This window comes from Equus asinus, chromosome 6 (assembly GCF_041296235.1).
Source record: "Equus asinus isolate D_3611 breed Donkey chromosome 6, EquAss-T2T_v2, whole genome shotgun sequence".
Taxonomy (NCBI): Eukaryota; Metazoa; Chordata; class Mammalia; order Perissodactyla; family Equidae; genus Equus; species Equus asinus.
Genome location: NC_091795.1, coordinates 90,159,706 through 90,184,216, shown reverse-complemented (window position 1 = coordinate 90,184,216; position 24,511 = coordinate 90,159,706). Strand labels below are relative to the sequence as shown.

Here is a 24,511-nt window from a genome sequence, read left to right as displayed (position 1 = left end):
TTAGTTGAAGTCAGTGGAAGAGAATTAAGTAGAACTCCAAATTTAAAATATATTAAATACAAATGCAACAATCGAACGCTCATTATATTTCTTACAATTTCTTATTTCTTACAGTTTCCCTCGGTTTAGTTACGAAACTGAAGAAATGGAAAAATTAGGTTTTTGATTCTCCCCAAAACTGGAAAGAGTATGATTTGATGTTCCCAAGTAGGTCAAGCTCTTGTGAGAGCCATACAGAGAGAGCAAATATAACCATCTCCCTCAGAGGCACTTCCTAAGCGGATCCCTTATACTCAGGACGAAACCGTCAAATATCCTTGCCATGGATTCATGTCTTTCCCACTGAGGAACAAAAGAGTATAATAATGGTAGTTGAAGCCCAGGATCAATGTGGCTCATTTCCTCTTGATGCATCAGTAATCTCAGATTTAGGGAGAAATTTTTTTAAATTTTAAAACAAACGAAAAGGATATATTATGACAAGGATACAAAACTCACAAGATAAAATTAGAAACTTCCAAGATATATAATATTTCCAGAAGATTTCGTTGGGCTACCTTCCCAGACCCAAGAGGACTGGGTTCATTCTTTAAATTTTTTTTTTAATTTTCTTTATTGAGATAAGAATGATACATAGTAAAAATACACAAATTTTCAGCGCACAGCTCCATGAATTCTTACTACTGCATATATCCACACAGTATCTACGAGCACACCCAGATGAAGCTCTGTAACATTCAAGCTTCATTCCATTTTGCCCTTAAAGGTACTCTGAGCAAATGTTTAAGAAACACAAAGTTAAGCCGATTGGCATTACCTGTTCTTGTCCCTGATGACTATAAAACTTGACACTTAACATCCTTAATAATCCCAGTGTCTTTGGTACCTACAAAATAAATGCAGATCATACAAAGAAAGATTAATGGAATGCTTCCTCATTGTAAAAAGTCCTTTTATCATGATATAAAAACTAAAGCAAACCTAGTATTTTAAGAAATGGTTAAGAAAATCATCAATAAGTGTCAAAGATCTTGGTGAGGCTGTTTTTATTTGAAGGAAAAAAAAATCCACCAGGTAGTAAATTTTACAAAATATAGCCATGATCAAATGCTTTTTAAATACACAAATAACACATCCAATACAATCTATTCAAATTAGAATCCACTTCAAGCTCTTCTCAAATGAGCTTGTCCCAGGTTACCATTTTATCCGAACATCACCACGGAAAAGGCCAAAGCTTCCAACAGAAATTTCATACATTATGGAATTGACCCTACCCTATACTTGGAAACTACCATAAAAAAAGTCATCATTTAAAAACCACTGTTTGAAATAATCTAACACAAGACTATTTCTATCTCTAGATTTAAGAAATACACTTACAAAAGCAAGAGGGGGCAATGAGTATAATAAAAAATAAAAAGGAAAATAACAAGTGTTGTTGAAGATGTAGAGAATTTGGAACCCTGAAACTTTGCTGGTAGGAACATAAAATGGTACAGCTGCTGTGGAAAATAGTTTGGTAGTTCCTCAAAAAGTTAAACATAGATTTACTATATGACCCAGCAATTCCATCCTAGGTTTTTACGAAAAGAATTGAAAACAAGTATTCAAACAAATACTTGTACAAGGATGTTCATAGCAACACTATTCACAAAAGCCAAAAAGTGGAAACAACCTAAATGTCCTTTAACTAAAGAATGGATAAACAAAATGTAGTATATATCCATACCATGGAATAGCATTCAGTCATAAAAAGGAATGAAGTACTGATATATGCTACAACTTAAAAGAACTTCAAAAATATGACACTAAATGAAAGAATCCAGATATAAAAGGTCATGTACTATATGATTCCACTTCTATGAAACATTTAGAATAGGTAAAGCCATAGAAACAGAAGGTATACTAGTGGTTGCCGGGAGTTAGGGGGAGAGGAGAATAGGGAGTGACTGCTTAATGGGCATGGGGTTTCCTTTTTGGGGTGATGAAAGAAATGTCTTGGAACTAACAGAGTGGTGATGGTTGCACAACATTGTGAATGTACTAAATGCCGATGAATTGTACACTTTAAAATGGTTAATGGTTAATTTCATGTTACAATAATTTACCTTAATTTAAAAGAAAAAGGCAAAGGAGGATATTGTTTTGTTGAGGTTAAAAATTTTCCTACCAAAACTTTTGAGTAGCTGAAGACAGCAGTGATGGCCTAACTCCCTATGTCCTAACATTTCCTCCAAAACTAGACAGAACAAGAAGGAAAAAATAAATCTATATGAAAACCACACCCTCAGCTTAACTTAAAGATAGAGGATAACCCAAACTTCAAAATAACTCCAAGTAGAAAGAGAAAAATCACCAAATCCCAGGGTGTCACCTCCACTTCTGTTGCCAACCCCATATCCCCACCCACCCCACCCAGGCCGACCACAAGGCGAGCAAAAGCAGACTGAAAAAATACTGCAGGGCCAAGGGAAGACAGACGAGGGAAGCTAGCAAAGGGGTCTGAGGTCTAGCTATAACCACTGCCAAAAACTGTAACCCGTGAGAACTTTCCAGAAATAGAAAAAGATCTGAATCTATACATTAAAAGAGCCAGTGGGTAACTGGGAAAACTAACTCAGAATAATCAACTCCAAGAAATATCCTAGAAAGCTATTAGATTTCAAAGATTAAAAAATCTTCAAGGCCTCCAAGTAAAATAGCCAAATAATATACAAAGGGGAAACAATTTGAGTTACATTAGATTTTTCAAATTCCACATACAAAGTAAAGTAATAAGAGAGTAGTGGTTTTTTAAAGTTTGGTGAAAGAAAGGGTAAACCAAGGATTTTATACCCAGACACATTTTTGCTTCAAATATGCAGGCTATGGAAAAACAACTTTCAACATATAAGAACCTAAGGAACTCTTCACCTATGAGCCTTTCTCAAAACATCTACCAGAGGATAATTTCATCCAAGCAAGAGATGACTGGGAAAATTTCAACAAAAGAAGTGACAGGGAGCATTGAAAAATGTATAAATGGACATCTAAGACTAAAGAGGGGTGAGAACCAGGTTAAACTAATGTGTAAATATTCTGTGTTTTGACAAAGTAGAAATAACACAACTTAAAAAGGGAGGAGAAAGGAAAGGAAAAGAGGAAAATAAACTGATTTTTATATGAGCAATTAGTAGGAACCAAAGAATACCAATAAAACTGATAAGCTGGTAAAAATATTGGAGGCACTATAACATCAATAAGATAATGATGGAGGTAAAATAAGAAATGATGGAGGTAAATCCCCATTGAACTGAATTCCAAAGAGAACGGAAAGAGAGGAACTGGAAACAAGTATAGACAACTGTGGAATATGCTGGACAAAGGGAAGGAAATGGGGTGGGAGTAGGACTTAGTGGGGTCTAAATCCCCCCAAAAGTAAAGAGTTTTACGATGGAAAAAAATAGAATATTGTCTGCTGATAAATCTAATAGACAGCAAAATTCATGATGTAGGACAAATACTCTTCAACAAGCAAGTTTGAGATCTAGTGGATGCACGGAAGGGCTGGCTTAGCTGTGCAAGGACAGTTCATCCATAATAGCCAGCGAAAAGATATGGTGTGCAGGCACAGATGCAGGCAGGACCTTACGGAAGTACTCTTCAGATTACCTCTATTTTCTCAGGGAAAGAGGATTCCTCAGAGAAACAGGATTCCAAAAAGCGTGTGTTCTTTCCACAACAACAGTCTAAAAAGCAGCAGCATCAATAACATAAAGTGTAGTCAGTTTTGTTCATTTTTATACTTTTTCTAAAATTTTAACCTTAAAAATACAAATAGATACTAATGATTAACACTGTAGATCATTTCACCGTTTATCAACTGCCTTCACATAGAGGACCTCATCTGACCCTGGTAAAAGCCTTCATACACAAGTAGTAGGTAAAGAGCTAGAATTCCAGTCCCAGGCTTCCGACTCCTGAGCTCAGGTTCTCTCCTTTCTCCCAGCTACTGAACTCTAACTTGGTATCTGTTAAGCTTATTGCCCTTATTTGTGAACACCGCTGTCTCTTCCAATACAGTAAACCCCTTGAGGGCTGCTACCTTTATATTCCTAATACCTGGAGCTGTGGTTCAACGTTGAACAAATGAATAAATAAAACTATCTCACATTTTAATTTGGAAACTTTGGTCAATGCATATATTGGATTTTCCATAGTCTCTTTTACAACCTAGCAGCCTTGTGAGAGACTAGATACATATACGTCAGCAGCATTTTTCAGTCAATATCCACCCCAACGCAATAGCAACCTTAAACAAACAACAAGAGGAGGTTCAAGGAGGACAATATCTTCCACCTGACAAAAGGAAGTAATCCTATAACTTCGAATTGCTTTGAGCTAGCGGAAGGCTATGTAGAATGATCATAAGTTTAGCTGCAAGACACATTTAAAAGCTACTAACGTAATTAAAATATGCTTGCAGCATTTCAAGAAGTGAATCAGACAGCAGAGCATTCAATTTGCAATTCAATATTTTCCCCCACTTATTCTGCTGGAGCACAAGCAATTTTCTTTTAAGAGACTCCAACACGAAAGCTTCAGGCCAGAGAGGGAAGAACCGTATATAGCAGAGCAGATTCCAATACTTCGGTAAGGAGCAAAGTGAAAACACAAGAGAATTCAAGGAAGTCAAGGTGAAAAAAAGACTTCATGATATGCGACAGTACTCTGCGACTTTCCCTTCCCCAGCCCACTCTGTCACAAATACACTTGAGTACAGTGTCCTGAAACAGACTCCATAGTTTGCCCACTTTATCTCCTTGTATCCTCCACATTTAGCTACTTTTTCTTTTTTTCCCTCAACCTTTAAATATTATGACAAATTTCATAGCTACTGAAAAGCTGAAATGATTTTACATGAAACACCGGTATACCTTTCAGCTGGGTTCACCAATGATTAACCTTTTGCCACATTTGCTGTATCTGTGTGTATGTATACATACTTTTTTTAAAATTAGTCTTTGACTGAACCATTTAAAAATAAGCTGCATACTTCACACTTAGACAGAGTCAAGAGATAAAATTGTTCAAACTCTTTCCAAGATCTGCCCTGATACATCTCACATACAAAACTACAAGCTGGGTACGAACTAAATTAGAGAGACACGACTAAATTCCTGCAAATATGAAATAGTATGTCGAGTGTGCATCAGCAACTCCTACCTCACTCCTTTTTTTAAGAAATGATGGGGTAAACATCATAGCATGAATTTGACAGTGCCAATAACATGAATATCATTCCCTATGGGGAGTGGGGGAAGGAGCTAGAAGATCTGGTTCCACTCGTGTTCCCCTATTTTCAGTTGTTGAGATCTCAAAAGGCCTTAGGCTCCTTATCTGAGACATGTGGCTACTACTACTCAAACTGGACTCCTCACTGGGTCCTGCAGAGAGAATAAATGGGTGCTAGAATGAATAGATGGATAATGAATGGAAGAAAAAGCACAGAGCTCAGTACTATATAAATCTATCTACAAATACAAACTGTTTTAAGGTCTGGTGCCCTACAAACCAATAAATCGACCTAATTTTTTGAAAAAACTACTACATTGTTGGGTTAAGTTCACAATCTCATATTTGAGTATATGCTAAAAGCTAAAGGAAAAAAATAGTGGAAGCTTTCTATAATTGCTAATGATTTCTTTTCAAAAGTACTTCATTATTTCCTTTTCAACCTCAAAACCTTTAACCATTCATTGTTTTAGAGAATTATTTTAAAATCAATATATTTTAAGACAGAAATAATGGACAAAAACATTCATTATAGGAAGAAACAGCATAGCACATTCACTTGTGTTATGTTTCTCTTTAATTTCTTGGTTTCTTCCCTCACTCAAAAAAAATTCTTTGAGTGCCCGTTACAAATCAGGCAGTGTGCTAAGCACAGGTGCATAATTATGAGCAAGTACTTGTTTTCATGTAGTTTACACAAGAAACTAAGATATATAATGTTACAGGATGGCCAATACAGTAGACACAATTAGTATTCACCTTTATGTAGTTTTTCTCACCTTTCTGGACACAGAGAAAACTACTTTCCAGGCCCCTTGAAGGTAGGAGGGGCCACGTGATTGTTACAACAAATGAACTGTGAGCAAAAGCAATGTTGGTTCTGGTGTTAAGACAGTAAAAAGTTGTACCTTTAGCCCTCTCTTCCCCTCCCTAAAGCCATAAATTGACATAGTGAGACCTCAAGAGGTCACTAGCCTCCACTGATGCTTTAATCATCATTTGGAACAAGCTGTCCAGGGATTCATGGTAGCAACAGTAGGATTTGCCACAAATAAGGAATAAATTTTTACGTTGTCACCTACAGAAATGTCAGGATTTTCCATTTACTTATGTGACCGTTTTATTATTACATCAAAGCCTAGCCTATACTGACTGACACAGCATAAAGGAGTGCCTGATACAAAAGAGAAGCTCGATTACAGAACGAATAAGTGAATGGATGGATGAAGAGTCCACACAAATATGTAACAAAATGGAAGGAAGTATACCACGGTTGTTAACAGGGGAACTTCTGCCAGAGTTTATACTCTAATTCTGCCCCTTGCTAGCTGGGTGACCCAGAGCAAGTTACTTAATTACACTTGCCTTTCCTCATCAATAGACTCCGGCTAGCAACAATATCTACCTCAAAGGGTTACTGAGAATTAAACGAGCTAATAAACGTAACAGCACAACTAATAAACAGTTGCCAGCACATAAAAAGTGCTTGATAAATGTTAATGTCTAAATAAGCAAATGCGAGTAACAGGACTGTTAGGTTGCTTTTCTAATATGTGCAAATATTGTTACTAAAAATGAGACCAAGTTAAATACAATATGCTTTGGATACACTAGATATTTCAAAGAAATACTAAAATTTTGCTAGCAAGAAGTCACCTTCCTCATTTAAAACAAATGATTTCCTTCTCTATATCTTACAAAGAGCTTCCCTGTCTGAGACCTCTTAGCAAAGTGAAATGCCATAACCAATACTTACTGCAGTGACCCTGTCTCCACCATTAGTAACCTGCTTATAATACGGTGATCCTGAAAGAACTCTCCAGGCAGAAAGGCCAGAGCTAGAAGCTTTTGATGTGCCCACTTCAGCAGTTTCACAACCACCAACCAGTAAAAGTCTAAAAGAGAAAAATAAAAAATTAATAAATTGCATTTATGAACTACATTAAAACAAAGAGAGCAGAAACAGTCACCTTCACAAGGACAACTACAGTCAAATTACTATATACCAACCTAGAGGGTAAAATATTTTAGAGGAAACAATCAAAAAGAAATGAGATGGTTTTTCAACTAGAATTTCACCTTCACTCACACAGAGGCAAGGCTTAAGTATTCAAGCACCTAAAACCCAGACAGGAACTTAGAAATGAGAAAAAGTGCTTTAAAGTTGACCACTGAATATCAAAGAAACTGAGGGCATCCACACCAATAAACTTTAATAAACAGATGGGTCGCCTCCCCCAGATACCAGTAGATTAACTACAGCAGTGCATTGGATGCAGTGAGGGCACGATTACAGATGTGAGGAGGAAATGACAACTGGGAACACTGCGGAGGGAACACAACCGTGCAGTGATCACGATATTGAAACAAGACTGCAGGAGGATAGCTGCACATTAGGACAGGCTCACTTTCCTGTTTGTTATACTTCATCAGCAATTAGAGGTCAGTTACCAACAGAGCAAAGAACCTAACATATACCGAAAGTCAAAGACTATGCAACCACTGTACAAACTAAGCCGATTAATAATGGAACCCAAACGATCATGGTTTTTAAAGTTATGTTTTTAAAATTATATTCTGTAAATCTGGCAGGAAACTGTATAACAGATATCATAATCCCTGTCTGAAAAGAAAAAAGTTTGAAAGTAGAAGTTCTGTTATATTAAAGGGAATACTACAATTACCAGTGAATTATTTCTTGTTCCCAATGACAATAAGGTGGTAAGAGTAACAGAAGAGAGAAGCCACAGACTTCCTAATGTCTGAATTTTTTGAAAAGTCCCTCCCCCATGCTTTGGAAATTTCCTGCTGCCTAAGAGAGAGAAAAAGACTTCAAAAGAGAGGTTTCACCAGTCATGTCCACATAATGCTCCCCACACACAATCTACCACTGTCCGAATGACACAAAACTATATCAAACTCCCTTTATGTCAATATGTATATTAAATCTGTCATCATCGGGCTCCTATTTTGTCAAAAAGAGGACGCAGTTCACCACACATATTAGTATTTACCTTTTTCTAGGTCATGCTCATAGAAAAGCAAAAAGATAAAAAATTTTAGTTTCTGCACAGAAATCAAAAGGTGAAAGAAAACAACACTTCATAAGGTTCCTTAGAGCTAGCATATCAACAGATTGACTCAGTTATATGGTTATGTTAGCCAATGTTAAGTTTTAAAGTTATATAATTATAAATATAAGTACCTCATGATGTAACACCAGGAGCTCTCAATATTTCCCCTTCAAGACCAGTAGAAGTGTACGCTCAAGGGTAGTTATAAAGAACTGTATTAGTGCAGAAAGCAACGCCTGTCCCCTGTGAATTCTGCTCGCCTTGTGTGACAGGCAGAATAATGGCCCCCCCAACAGATATCCATGTCTTAATCCCTGGAACCTATGAACATGTATGTTACATGGATTTAAGGTTGCTAATCAACTGACTTTAAAACAGGGAGATTATCCTAGATTATCCAGGTGGCCCAGTATAACCACAAGGGTCCTTAAAAGTGGAAGAGGGAGGCAGAGAGTCAGTGTCAGAGTGATGCGACGTGAGAGAGACTCAACTGGCCACTGCTGGCTTTGAAGGCAGAAGGGGCCATGAGCCAAGGAAGCGGGGCAGCCTCTAGAAGCAGGAAAAGGCAAGAAAACAGATTCTCCCCCTGAGCTCCAGAAACAACCCAGCTCTGCTGTGTTTGATTGATTAAAATCAATGAAAATCTGTTGACTTTAGCTCAGTGAGACCCATTTCAAACTTCCTACCTCCAGAACTATAAGATAATAAGTTTGTTTAAGCACGATGGTCTAAACTGTTAGGCCATAGGAAACTAATATACACCTGTTTCCTTCCCAGCCCTAGAACTCAGATGACCTGTCAGATTAATTCCACCAACTGCTCTCTTCTCATTTGACCACTTGCTTTCTAACATCTGTTTCTGAACTAAGTTAAAAACAACAACAAAAACCTCATCTCTACCACATACAGCCAGACGTAAAACTTTCAAAACTGCATAAAATCCCTCTACGTTTAGCCATGGAGCTTAGCCTAATTCAAAATCTCAAAATTCATAGTGTAATATAAATGTGGTTTATTCACAGAAACAGAACTTGAGCCTTCACTCAAAGCCTTTCTCCCACTGCTTTTCCATATGGCTCTAACAATTGTACATCACAGCACATCGGAGTAACAAATTTTGAGAAGATGCCTTACAGCAACCCATTTGTGCTGTTTCTACCCTAGGCCAGTCCTCAGAGCTAACACATAATTGACCCTGTTCACCAGGGCAAAAGAGAGTTGGGTCCACAGTCAAGCTAGAAATATGAGTATTACTTGCCTAGAGCACCCGTTCTGCTCAAATGATTCTTTTCCACCAAAATAATTTCCAAAAAAAGGGTATATCTAGTGCAGATAAAATCACATTATTCTTCCGGATCTAACTACCAATCTGAAGACACTACAGCTGATAAAAGAAAAACACTTTAAAACAACACTACAAAGATGCGACCTAAACAATGGGAAATCTAAAAAATCTAGACAGTAGGAAACTACAGAAAAAATGACCCGGTTTCTTCAGAACACAGTCACAGTCACATGCATACGCATGCACACATACACTCACTCAGAGCAAAAGAGCAAAAGACAGGAGAAAATGGAGAGCAGATTAAAAGAGAACACAGTCTGGATATGTGAGGACATTGACAAATCACTGTTAATTATCTTCAGCTGTGATAATGGTTTCATGTTTATGTTTTTTAGAGTCCTTATTTTTTAGAAATACACACTGAAATATTTAGATGAAATAATATGCTGTCCAGGATTTACTTCAAAATAATGCAGGAACAGGTGGGTGAAGGAATGGCTGGGGATAGAGATGAAATGAGATTGGCCATGAGCTGATCGTTAAACTGAATGACAGAAACAAGGGAGTCAGTATACTATTCTCTCTATGAACATGCTTCAAACTTCTCATAAGTAATTTTTTTTTCAAAACTCAATTTGTTAGGAAAAAGTCCTCTGAATAAATAGAACAAAACAGGTAAATTTTAATATTTACATTTCCAAATTTAATCACAACATTTTTTCAAACAGAAATCATGTGATTCATAAAACTCACCTTTAAAAATCAGTAACCTATAATTATCATAAAAATAAAAACTAATTGACAATTCTCAGGATACAGCAGATCCTGATAACTAAAATAGTTTTCCTCTGTTCAACGTGCAACATATATATTTCTATTAACAGTATAATTCTTTTCTCAAGGGATTGAGCATTATTATTTCATTTGCATTACTATGTCATGGAGAGGATGGGTGTCTTATCTAATTATAAGATTAAAAAATATACATATAAAACTTTAAGTTGCCTGACTAATGAAAGAGATACAGAGCTAACTGAGATTTCAGTTTATTATCTCCTGGTCTTGATACTAGAATACATTTCCTCTCTATGAATTCTGATAAATATCATGGCCATGCATAGATCAAATTGGCTACAACATGATAAGCTCCATTAATAACAAAAATGATTCAATATCTGCTTCCAAACAACCTTTCCTCCACTCATGCCAGACTGAAGGGTAGGTGGATAAAGAGGCAGAATGATGGAACTAATCAAGTCTTGTTCCCACCAGATGGTATGGCAGCTTTGGGACGCTGATGCTCCAACTACAAGAATGCACACATGTTCACACATGCAAGCAGGCATGTGTGCTTATGTGTGTTTAAACGGGAGAAACAGAGACAACTTCATCAACGTATTCACAACATGGGTAACTGGTAGCTACTGTGTGCCAGACAATGTGCAGAGCCCTAAGTCCACGGAGATGCACAAGTATGCTCTCTGCATTCAGAATGCTTGCTCTCTAATTATGGGCAAATAAAAGGGAAGAACAGCTGGGAGTCTGGAATTAACTCGTGCAAAAGATGACAGCCCTATCTGAAGACAATAACCCAGCCTCCATTTACTGAAGGGTTATCTTCAGTTACACATGTCAAGGGGTATCAACCCCAATTCAAGATGTTAATTTGGCCCATTACCTTACTGTTTTACAGGACTCATATGTGACTAGGGCTAATCTACAAGTGACTAAGAAAAGGAAAGCAGGTTGAGAGTGATACCTGGCCTCATAAATAAACCTCCATCACGAACGCAGTGTCAGAACAGGCTTCCTGGGCAACACCAGCCAAAGTGAAGAGGAATCAAGTTCCACTGGCAAAACCATGTAACTGAACTGAAAATAGTCAGCGGGAAAAGAGGGGAGAAGTCTGCGGCACAGCACAGTATATGCAATGAATGTTTCCTGAGTGACTCATGAATTTAAGCTCCATCTTTCTCCTGAAGGCACACAGAGTGGAAAGTGCTAGAGAGACTCCTCTTCCCCTGCCCGTCCTTATTCTTGCTGATCTGAGTGGTAAGATATAAGATGAGGCAGGGAGAAGGGAAGGGGCATGGCAACAGAGATGGGAGAAATGGGGGAAAGGGGTCACAAACCAAGAAAGAGGGCACTAGACAATGCTAAGCTGAGAATTCGGTAAAGGGAAGCATCAGGAAGAAAATTTCAAAATGTTTGTCAAAGACATAAAAGACATGAATAAAGAGAGAGAAACATCATGTTCTTTGACAGACTCTCAATATCTTAATGATGTCAATTCTTCTTAAATTAATCTATAAATTGAATGCAATTTCAAATAAAATCCCAACAGAATTTTTCAAAGAACTGAACAAATTGACGTAACGGAACTAGACAAACATAAAATTCGTACAGGATAGGAGAGCTTTGAGAAGAGTCAACTTGACTCACACTGATAATCTTTCCCTTTATGAGCTGTGCTTTGTGCATCTTGACCTGCAAATACCACCCTACTCTACTGTCATTAAGACATTCTCCTTCAAATTTGACCACATTAAAATCTTAAACTTCAATCCACAAAGTGAAAAGATAAACCACACACCAGGGGAAGTTATTTACAACACGTAAAACTAACAGTATTAGCAGACAGAATCTATAAAGATCCCCACAAACCAGCCCAAACGAAAACTAGACAGAGAATAAGCAAGTCACAAAAGGAGGAATCCAAAAGCCAATAATGCAGACCAAAACAGCATAGATTTATGCCACGCACACTCTAGAATGTTTAGGGACACAGTAACTCCTACAAACTACTGGTGAGATTGGAGCAATCATTTTGGAGACTGACATGACAACACCTAATAGATGCACAAACCCAACAATCCCACAAACTGCATTCTAAGAGAACTCTGGAAACAGTCTAACACAGGAATATTTATCTCTGGGAAAAGAACATTTTGTGCAGCAATATTTATAATGCAAGAAAATTAGAAATATTTTAAATGTTTAAAAGGTATGCATAAATAAATTCAATAAATTGTTCAGAGAAATATATACAGTATACAAGGAACAAATACAAAAACACATATTGGAAAGTCACATACCAATATGAGAGCAGTCACCTCCAGAAAGGAGAAGTAAGACAAAGAAATGGAGGGAGGAAATTTTGTTTGTACTATTGTCTCTCTCTTACATTTATATATTTGTGTGCATGTACACACTCACATATCTTAATTAAAAAAGACAACCTTGGGGCTGGCCCTGTGGCCTGTTGGTTAAGTTCAGCACACTCTGCTTCAGCGGTTTGGGTGTGCAGGTTTGGATTCCAGGTGCCAACCTACACCACTCGTTAGCCATGTTGTGGCGGTGACACACATATAAAGTGGAGGAAGACCAACAACAGATGCTAGCTCAGGGCTAATCTTCCTCAAGCAAAAAAAGAGCAAGATTGGCAACAGATGTTACTCAAGGTTAATCTTCTTCAGGAAAAAAAAAAAAAGACAATCTTAATATTTGTTAATTCTGGGTAGTAGTACTTAGGTGTTCATTACATCATACTCTGTACTTTTCTCTCTCTTTTTTTTTTAACTTAAAAAGGGGAACATCAAGATACAGTATCTCAAATGATATACAAAAATTTTTACAGTTAATGAAGTCCACGAAAAGAAATTCAGTGAATCAGCTTTAACGCTTAGCATCAACCCACAAGTCTTGTCAAATACTGAAAATGAAATTAGCATATAATTTGCTTTGTGACATTTTCAGGCTGTTTATACATTAATGGGTATATCTTAAGCATTCTGTGATTTACTACTGAAAGGATTTTTGGATTTTAGGAAAGATCAAGTCCACAGACAATAATGTAGAAAATAACATATCATGAATGCTCCTTTCTGTTGCAGTAACTTCCCCCACCCAGAATATTTACACACAGTGGTAATCATTACCTCCTTAAATATGCAGGATATTCAGCTGTTAAGTGTTCACTTCAAGAATCACATTTTGAAGCAAACAAGTGTTTTTAAATTATTCTATAAAGATACAAAGCAAAACAGAATTTCTACAGTACCAATTAAATTTTCTAGACTAAAGCTCATGATGTGTGGGAGTTAAAACTTTACTTCTCCTTAACAAAAACGAGAGAGAGATTAATTTTCCCAATAATCTTCAACCTCAAAATTTTGTGGAAAAGAGGAAAATCACGGGTCTAGGAATCAGAGGTATCAGGTTCAAATACCTTTGCAACAAAGTAACTATATAATCTTAAGAAATTCCCTTCATCCCATCAATATTTACTAAACGCAAACTGTGTGCTAAGCAATGAGGAATGTGCTAGACAACTAAAGAACCTTCTTTTTTTTACAAAGATTTTTTATTTTTCCTTTTTCTCCCCAAAGCCCCCTGGTACAGAGTTGTGTATTTTTAGTTGTGGGTCCTTCTAGTTGTGGCATGTGGGATGCTGCCTCAGCATGGCCTGATGAGCAGTGCCATGCCAGTGCCCAGGATCCGAACTGGCAAAACCCTGGGCCGCAGAAGCGGAGCGCGTGAACTTAACTACTCGGCCACGGAGCCGGCCCCTAAAGAACTTTCGTAGTAAACCATTTATAGTTCTTCCTGGAATGAATTCATAGTGTCATAGTTAGCTCTCCCAGTGCATCAGTATCACCTACGGTGTCACGCTAAGGGGCACGTTTTCTGTCCCTACGTTCATTTCCTCAGATGGCCTTGGACATATAGTCATACACAGGAATGAAAATGAGTAGAGTCCACTCCGGGGGAAAGGACAAGCCAACACAGACCACTGCTGCAAAGAACCTCTTCAAGGGCCTTTGAGTTAGGGGCAAAAACGCCTGAAGGACAGATTAACTGCATGGAGGAAGAGGCCAAGGAAGCCTTCACAGGGTAACACCAGCGAAAGGTTTCTCCTTTAAACAACTTCCCAGACAGGTAAAGAGGTCAGGTAAAGAGCATTCTGAGACAAGGGAACTTGAGGTACAAGAGCACCGAGATGAGTTTGTAAACGGTGTGTTCGGAGAATGATAAGAAATGCAGTGAGTGTTACCAGCCTGTAAAAGACAAGCAGAAGGAGCAGGACAGAAGCTCCAGGGGGCCCTTAACAATACAAATGGCTTACCTTGCTCGTTCCTGGGCACTCATCACCTTCTTCCTTCTGTACTATCACAGTTGTTTAAAGCCTGCCTCCACTGTTAAACTTGAGCCACCCAGGCACAGAGACAGTGTCTGCACCCTTCACAGTATGTAGCAGTCGTTTCACTCAGGAAACGTCTGTCTGTGCACTATGTGCGAAGAACTACAGGGGCACAAAGATAAATAAGACACAGTCCTTGTCCTTGGCTTAACCTCTCCAGGCTTCAGTTCTCCCACCTGAGAAATGAAGAGGATGAGCCAAATGACCGAGGAAACTCTTTTCCAGCTCTGACATTCGAAGAGTCTAAAACTCAAAGCAGGAACATAGGTATCAGACAACAAAAACAAACTGTGACTGATGTGGCAAAAACCCCAAGGAGCCATGAATTAAATGAGCAGGGGGAAAGGCAAAGGCCAGAGCAGACCAAGGGCAGTAATAAGGGGGTGGTCAAGGCCATCTGAGGAAAGGAAGGTAGGGACAGAATGCCTGCCCCAAAGGATCACACCAGACATGATACTACTGATGCACTGGGAGAGCTAGACGTGACACTACAAATGCACTCCAGGAATTATAAATGGTTTATTAAGAATGTTCTCCAATCTAGCAATTGTTGGAAGAATCTGCCATCTAGTGGTTAAAACTCTTTAAAGCTGAGGAAGCTGGTTTGAAATAATAGAGCAAGATACTCTTATTATACTCTGCCTAATGACCAATGGGTTTGCGGCATACAACCAGCAAGGAAGAAAAAAAATACGAGAGAAGAAGAAAGAAAGCAAGAAGAAAAATACACGTCCCAAAATTTAAAAATGCTTACGACCATGCCTGCAAATAAGGGCTCAAGAAAATGTTACCTAACTGCCACACAACTAGAAGCCATTCATCTCTTGGGATAATTGAAATTTTCCCAATTTTAATTCATGTTAGTATATCTTAAGCATTCTTGACTACAAAAATCTTACTAGCTCAATATTTAAAATTCTGGTTATCTTTATTATCAGATCAAGAGCTTATAAGAAGAAAACATACAAAATAGTGACTCTTTACATCAATGTTCTCAAACATAAGTACGCGTTAGAATCACCAAGAGGACTTGTAAAACCACAGATTGCTGGGCCCCTCCTCCAGGGGTCTGACTCAGGAGGTCTAGAGTCGAGTCCAAGAATCTGCATTTTTAGCAACCTCTCCCGGTGATTCTGATGCTACTGGCATAGGGACCACACTTCGAGAATGCATAGCTTTACACTGTGCTTGAATCTATAATCTGAGCTCTAGAGAACACGGGTCACTATAAATCAGATTATGAAGCATCACACTCTTTAGTCAACACATGCTTAAGGATGATCACAGGAAACTGATTATATTGAAAGGTTAATTGTTAAAGACAAAACATGAGAATTTTTCTTGGATGGAAAAAGCACTATTAGAGACTGGTGAGTTCAGTAAAAAAGTCATTTCATTTTCCTGGCAATTTGATAATTGGGCATTTAATGTGTTTAAAATTGAGTGGTAGCTGGTTATAAAGCGCTTAAAATACAATTCATAATTTAGAATCAAGAGGTATAGGAAAATCTATAGAGTCCAATACTCCTTACTTTACGCCTGCCAAGCAGAACTGGACGCACACTCAGGTAGAGGGTTGGCTGGCAGAGAACAGAAGTCGGAAACACTTTCTGTAAAGGGCCAGACAATAAATATTTTAGGCTCCATGGGCCATATGGTCTCTTTCATAACAAGTTTCTGTCAAAGTGCAGAAAAGCACAGACACTATGCTAAAAAGAGAGAGAGCGTGTGGCTATGTTCTAATAAAACTTTATTTATGGACACCAAAATGTGAATTTCATTAATTTCCATGAGTCATAAAATATTCTTTTGATTTTTTTTTCAAACATTTAAAAAAGTGTAAAATCCATTCTTGGCTTATCAGTCATACAAAAACAGGCCATATTTGGCCCACAGGCCATAGTCTGCCAACCCCTGGTACAGAGAAAAGCCTACTGAGCATTGGTATCAGATGACATGAGTTTACTACTTAATAGTCATGCTATCTTAGAAAAGTTTCTTAACCTCTAGGAGCTTCAGTTTCTCCATCAACACAAGAGCAGTTATGACACCCTCTTAAAGAAAGCGAAGACTGGGATTCAGTATATGTAAGTAATGGTAATCAGTGAAGGCTCTATAAAGTTAATTTCCTCTATTACAATCTTAACTTCAGGTCAATTCAATATCTATTTAGGGAGTGCCTGACATTTGCAAGGTACTGTGCTAGCAGTGTAGGAAATACTGTATAAGGGAACTGACTTTTCTGCCTCAAGAAATTTAGTCTTGTGGGTTAATAAGAAGACTGTAGTTGGAAAAAACCTGTCTCAGGACTTCTATCCATGCAACTGTTCAACCTGAGCTCTTAAATTTTAATTCTTCCAAAGTCAGGCTTTCACTCATTTACTCAACAAATATTTACTGAGCACCCTATGTGCCAGACCCTGTTCTAAGTACTAAAAATAGAGCTAGAAGTAACACAGATAAAGTCCTGCCCTCATAAGTTTACATTCCAGTGCATATCAGTGTTGCTTTTTCCCTTCGTTATATGTTTTGGCCAAGCCAAATAAACATTAACAATTGAATCAAAATTTACTGAGATGCTCCATGCAAAGCATGGCGCTGAGCACTGACGATACAGCACTAAGACAGGGTGCTGGCCCTCAGGGAGGCCACAGCCTAATAAACTATTACCTATTGAACAAAATGAATGTATTCTTTCTTAGCAGCATAAAGATGGAGTCTAAAGGGTCAGCCCAATCAAACATTATATAGCAGATAGACAGATGGAAAAAACCAAGAACAATGTTCCAGGCAGAGGAGAAAACAAGTATAAAGACCTTAAAGAACAAGGACATTTTGAGAAATGCAAGAATTCACAAACGTCTAGAGTCATCTAGAGGAGGGGTCAGCAAACTACAGCCCATGGACCAAATCTGGTCCACCTCTTATGTTTGTAAATAAAGCTTTATTGGAACACAGTCATTCATTCATTTACCTATTGTCTATGGCTGCTTTCATACTACAATGGAAGAGTTGAGTAGTTCCAACAGATACCATCCAGCCTCTTACAGAAAAAGTGTGCCAATGGTGGGTCTATAGCAAAGAAGCATGAGGGGGTGTGACAGGCAGCTAGATAGGTTAAAGGCCAAACTAGAAAATGTCTCTAATACTGAACTAAGGAGTTATATCTCTATCCCAATGGCTAAGGAAATTAGAGAAGGATTTTTTAATTAGATAATCAGACTTGCATTTTAAGATCTGTATTCCTTGCTAGAAACATATTAGAAAACAAAGTAAAGGAGGATCAGACAGGAAGGAGGGAACACATTTGATAACAAATTGGATAAAAAAGTGATAAGTGTCTGAACTATAAGGACGGCAGCAGAAATGGAGACGAGGAGATAGACTTGAGATATATTAGAGAAGAAGAATCAATAAGTCTTAAAGATTCATAAGAATGAGTTAAGAGAGTTATCTAAGGTGAATCTCAGATTTTGGCCTGGTGGAAATGCTCTGTATAGAGATTTGGGAATACAGAAGAAAATGCAGATTTGGAGGTAAAAAATGACTAATGCAGTTAGAATATAATGAGTATGAGGTACTTGTGAGCTATCCAGGAAAAGGTGTTCTGTATGCAGATGGATAAAATAGCTCTGTGGCCCAGGAGTAACTTATAGGATACAAATTTTGGAGATATCACATATGCATTTAAGAGTTTGGTTAAGGTCGCCTATAAAGAATATACAGAGTAGGAAAGGAAAAAAACGGCCAAGGAATTCCACCAAAAATCTACTAGAATTAATCAAGTTCAGCAAAGTTGCAGGATACAAGATCAATATACATAAACCAATTGTACTTCTATATTCTAGCAATGAACACTCGAAAAAAAATTAAGGCAGGAAGTATGTCCCAAACTTCAGACACTGGTGTACCACTTTCAAATGATTTTTCGCATACAAAAACTATTATTTAGGGGCTGGCCCAGTGGCATAGTGGTTAAGTTTGGCATGCTCCACTTCAGCAGCCCAGGGTTCACAGGTTCAGATCCCGGGCACAGACCTCTCTCAAGCCATGCTGTGGCAGCCACCCAAACTCAAAATGGAAGAAGATGGGCACAGATGTTAGCTCAGGGCCAATCTTCCTCAAGCAAAAAGAGGAAAATTGGCAACAGATATTAGCTCAGGGCCAATCTTCCTCACCAGAAAAAAAGAAAAAGGAAAAAAAACTATTATTCATAACATCTTTTTCTTTATTCATTTATTTAAAGTCAACACAATTTTCTTTTTAATTTAGCTTTGTTGTAATCACTACTCTCTGTGACATCATGGATTTTTTACACAAATTAAAATTAAAATTAAATAAAAACAACTTATATACGGGGGGCTGGCCCAGTGGCGCAGTGGTTAAGTTCACACATTCCGCTTTGGTGGCCCAAGGTTCGTCAGTTTGGATCCCGGCTGCAGACATGGCACTGTTTGGCAAGCCATTCTGTGGCAGGCGTCCCAGATATAAAGTAGAGGAAGATGGGCACAGATGCTAGCTCAGGGCCAGTCTTCCTCAGCGAAAAAAAGAGGAAGATTGTCAGCAGATGTTAGCTCAGGTTAATCTTCCTCAAAAAAAAAAAAGAAGAAAAGAAAAACGACTTATGTATGTACTACCTAAAACCATCACACACATACCTGCCACATTTTGGGGAGACACAGAGTAAGTAGAATAAAAAATAACATCAGAAAGGAGTAATTTCCGGGCTGCCAAGACCATAGCGGTGACCCTTAACTGTCATCTGGGCTACAAAATGACAGATACAGGTTTTGGAAGGGCAGATGCTCTTGAATAAACGTGCTCTTACGGATTGAGTGCATGCCCTTGTTACTTGTCCCACATCAAACTAGACTACAGGAGTGTTGGCAGTATTGCATCCGTGGTGTTTTTAACATATGTAGACACACATTCTTTAGCTAACATATATATAAAGAACGAATACATATGTCAATTAGAAGTTCATGAAAAGTAGAATTTGAGCATAAAAGTTCTAATGGCACGAAGTAAATGTGTGAGGTGACATTTTAATTTACTCGATGAGGGAATCCTTTCACAATGTATACATATATCAACTCACCACGTTATACACTTTAAATATCTTACAATTTTATTTGTCAATTACAGCTCTGGATTTTGGCCGTTCTAATAGGTGTGTAGGGGTATTTCATTGTTGTTTTCATTTGCATTTCCCTGATGACATATGATGCAGGGCATCTTTTCATGTGCTTATTTGCCATCTGTATATCTTCTTTGGTGAGGTGTCTGTTAAGGTCTTCGGTCCCTCTGTTAATTGAGTTGTTTGTTTTCTTACTGTTGAGTTTTAAGAGTTCCTTGTCTATTTTGGGCAACAGTCCTTTATCACGTGTCACATGTGTCTTTTGTGAATATTTTCTCCCACTCTGTGGCTTATCTTCACATTCTCTTGACATTGTCTCTTGCAGAGCAGCAGTTTTTAATTTTAATGAAGTCCAGCTTATCAATTATTTCTTTCAGAGTTTATGCCTTTGGCATTATATCTAAAAAGTCACCACCACACCCAAGGTCATCTAGGTTCTCGCCTGTGTAATCTGCCAGGAGTTTAATAGTTGTGTGTTTTACATTTAAGTCTGTGGCCCATTTTGAGTTAATAACTGTGAAGGGTGTAAGGGCTTATCTAGATTTTTTTTTGCATGTGGATGCCCAGTTGCTCTAGCACTATTTGTTAAAAAGACTATCTTTGCTCCTCTATTGCCTTTGCTCCTTTGCCAAAGATCAGTTGATTATATTTATGTGGAGCATTTTTTTACGTCAATCTTTCGAGCTTGGTTAGCTCCTGAGGGTGGTAACACTCTCTGCAAGTTGACAAATTCTGTTTTCTTGGTCTACAAAGCCAGACTATGGACCGAGATAAAGAAATGCTAAGTTGTAGAAAACCGTTTCTTTCTAAGCATCAAATCTTGATGCATGAACTTGTTTTTCACTCATTTTTGTCATCCATACACCCTGCCCATGCCTTAGCAGTTTGACCGGCATGCCATAGGCTTCCAAGGAACATTTATAGAGACAGAATAAACACACACACACACCAACATGCACAGAAAGAGAAGAAAAACAGCCAGCTCTGCTACTTCTAGACCTGTGTTACACACCAGTCAGCTCCTGATGGGCTCAGACCTGGCCCCACAGTACTCCAGGCAGCTACAACCAACAGAAGGGAGGCGGCCTGTAAAATGAAATTGATTCCTATCCTTCATTAGGGCAACTTCAAAGGCAAGGATAGCTTATTTATTTTATTTAATTTCCCAGAACCTTGGCACAAGGGTTCTCAAGGAATGGGGAAAGCATGGTGGGGGGGGGGGGTGCAGGGCGGCAGGGGTTCATGTCAGAATCCCCTACAGAACCTCTTAACAAAACAGATGCTAGGATCCCATCCCACACCTGATCAAGCCTTTGAGAGTACAGCCTAGGTATGCATATTTTTAAAAAATTCTCAATCGGTGATTCTGTTGTCCACACCTTGTTCAGAACCACTAGCCTGGCAAAGAGAATATCAATAAAAATACTGACGAATAAATTAATTCAGATTTCTTAACTGTTCTCACCCCTGGTTCCTTCCCTCACCCCACAGCTGATACCAATGATCATCAGCTGAAGACTTGGCTCCCCCCCAATCCTTATGGTGGACTTTAGCAACTTCATGGTAAGAGCACAACATGTTCAGCATCCACCTATCTGCCCCATTCCATGTCTACGTTGTATCTTGATTTCAGAACTGCCCAGGTTCTGAAACCAAACTCTCACCTTCTATTCTAATACCAGTAGTTTAATTTTTGAAGTCCTTCTCAAACTTGTTCTCCCAGGAAAAAAGTCTTGCCTTTGAACCCTAGCTCCCCTCTCTATTGAACCCTGCTAACTGGTACCTTCCAGGTACCCCTGACAGTGGTCTTCCCAGGATGCTTGCCACCAAACTCCCTACCACAATCATCTCTGTTAAACGCCACCTACTAGTCTACCCTAGACCTCCTTAGGAACCGAGCAGCTCGCTAAAACACCATCTACTGTCTGTGCCCAGTGCAGTGCCAGCAAAATGTGGTCCAGAAAGAATGCCTTGCCTCGAGGTTACACAGCTAATAAGTAGCACAACCAAGAAAAGAATTCAGATCTGCCTCCTAATCCAGTATTCATTTGGTTACGACAAAGATATAACTTTCTGAAATTTTCTATTTTTCTATAAAACATAATTAAGCATCATTCCTATAAAATAGGCTAGAAGTAACTCAACAGTCTTCTTTCAGCTCTCTATTCCCAAGAGGGATCCACAACAGTTAGCACCATTCCAAATAGAAGAAATTCAATCTGGCCCCAGTTACTTCTTAAAACTGTATTTCCATAAATCTTTGCAGAGGGATTGTGGAATAGTTCTTATAGACAGGAGGAAAAAGAAAAAGTATAACCAAAGTACAAAATATCTTGCCTATGATTAATAAAATTCACTGACATATAAAGTCACCATATCAAGTTAAACTATATCCAAAACACTCGGAAAGAGAGAAAGACATTGATTGGTTGGTTGACTGATTTACCAGCTGAAGAGATTCAAAAATTTATAAAGGTCTTCAAAGTGCATTTAAATGTAACCGTACCTTGATGAGAACTAGCCCCTCCTATCAAAGATTCTCCAAACGTAGGAGTGATGGAGGGGTCAAAGCTGATTTCCAATAATTTATGCTTTTCAACACTAGGCAAAAAAGGGTCAAGCTTATAAGGCATTGTCTTCTACTTGAAAGATAGCCACCTTGAGGCTGCTAAGAACCAAGATACTACTGAATCACTTATCTACCTATCAGGAACACATTCTGGACAAAAACAGATGACAGGGTGTAGCCATGACTCTCCACTTCCCTGCCTCCCCAGAAATAAATGCCTGTGAAACCAAAAAACTAAGTCTGTGAGCTCAGCAAGTCCCTTAATTCACACCTAAGGGCTGTCACCTCTACCAAGACAATGCAGCTTTCTCCACAGACAACAGTACCTCTTCATTTCTCTCCAAAAAACCAACGTGAGCTTATGGAAAGAAGAATTTTCTCACACTGGAGGAATGAGAAATTGAGAGGCAAAATGAAAAACTCATTAATATAAGGTCAACTAGACTACTGACATTCATAGTTCCCAGGTACAAGGCTGCACATTAATCTCTCAAATGCCAATAGCCCCTACATTATCAAAGGCCAAATGCACTCTCTCACTGCAGTGGGAGATAATCAGCAATGCTCATGACTACAGCACTCATTCCTTTTCTAGAAGCAATCCTTCACAAAATTATTAATCTTATCTAGTTAGGACTGCTGAAAAATTTCTTAATGCAATTTATACCTAACTGCTCCTCCAGCTGTCAATATAGTGTATCTTTGCACATATCAATACTCTGATTTTCACAGAATATATATGACCTTAGGAACCAGGGAGAAAGACGGGCAATTTTATGGCAATGTAATGGCTGTGAAAGTTCACTGATTAGCTTCGGAAAGCATATCATAAGTGTAGATGGAACTTACACCTCATAGGAGAAGAACAAAATTTGCCTTTGTCCCTGGGTAAACCTTTAAGGTAGGAAACTCTCAACACTATCTTCTCCACTGGATCAAATTTAAATATTTGTGGGGCCAAGCTACTTTTCCCTAGACAAGGGTGATGTGTTAAGAAGACACTGTGTCCTTTCTGTATCCTCTACTGCATCCCCTTCCCACTCCATGCCCAAGATTGTTTGCCTTCCATTTCATGCCAGTGAAGTTATCATCATGTCACCTGAGAGCTCATTCACACAACAAGCATTTCTGATTCCCCACTAAGTACTAGCTACTTATTTGGAATAATCCCTTTATTCCATGAGGGTAAAGAACTCACATATTTAAAAGCTTAAGATTTTGTTTAGGGGAAATCAGAAACCCACAAGAGATGATCAAATCAGTATGTATACATAAAGCACAGCCCTTTAACATTTCAGGATGCCATTACTTAAAGGCATTCCTCAGTCTCCCCTAAAATGAACAGCTTTCTAAAGGCATGTCCTATTCCATCTTCTGAGCCTTCCCCAGAATAGTAGCAGGCCCTATGAGTGCATGCTTGGAATGCAACTACTTAACTACTCTTCAGCCAGAGTAGTTTGTAATCTGATTGTAATCTACTTTAAGGTGATCAGACACCATAGTTTATTATTTCCCATAAATGTTGTCTCAAGTTCTTTCTGTCGAATCTGTATTTGGCCTAAAGCAGAGCTGACTAAGAGAAATAAAAATTTTTTTAATCATTCAGATGTTTGGATTCTCCCTTTGTACAACCATGACATACAGTATTTATCAATCACAGTTCTTCTCCATAGACTGTATGAACCATGAGTGCCTTTCTTAACATAAACCTCAGTATCTTTCTTAACGTAAAGATAAAAGCATTCAAATGAAAGCCTGTTTAAAGGGCTTTTGTTTCTTCCTATTTATCCCTTTATTTATCACAGTTTTACAGAAGTATGATTTACATTCCATAAAACTCACAGGCATGTGAGATTTTTAGGAGTAATGGAAATATTCTAAAACTTTATTGTAGTAGTGGTTGTAAAACTCTATACATTTACTAAAAATCATGGAATTACACAGTTCAAGTCAGTATCAAAGAGTCATC

At 38.2% G+C, this 24,511-nt stretch overlaps 1 protein-coding gene across 3 annotated transcripts in view; it reads right to left on the bottom strand.

Annotated features, from left to right (window-relative positions):
- The window catches only part of NBAS (NBAS subunit of NRZ tethering complex), a 335,592-nt gene that overhangs the window by 271,077 nt on the left and 40,004 nt on the right, over positions 1–24,511 (bottom strand). For all 3 annotated transcript variants that reach the window (XM_014848079.3, XM_070512577.1, XM_070512578.1), the window contains exons 10-11: positions 7,034–7,172; positions 818–886 (exon numbers count right to left, since the gene is read on the bottom strand). In XM_014848079.3, the coding sequence (XP_014703565.2) occupies positions 818–886; positions 7,034–7,172 (208 nt within the window). The remainder of the gene's footprint in view (positions 1–817; positions 887–7,033; positions 7,173–24,511) is intronic.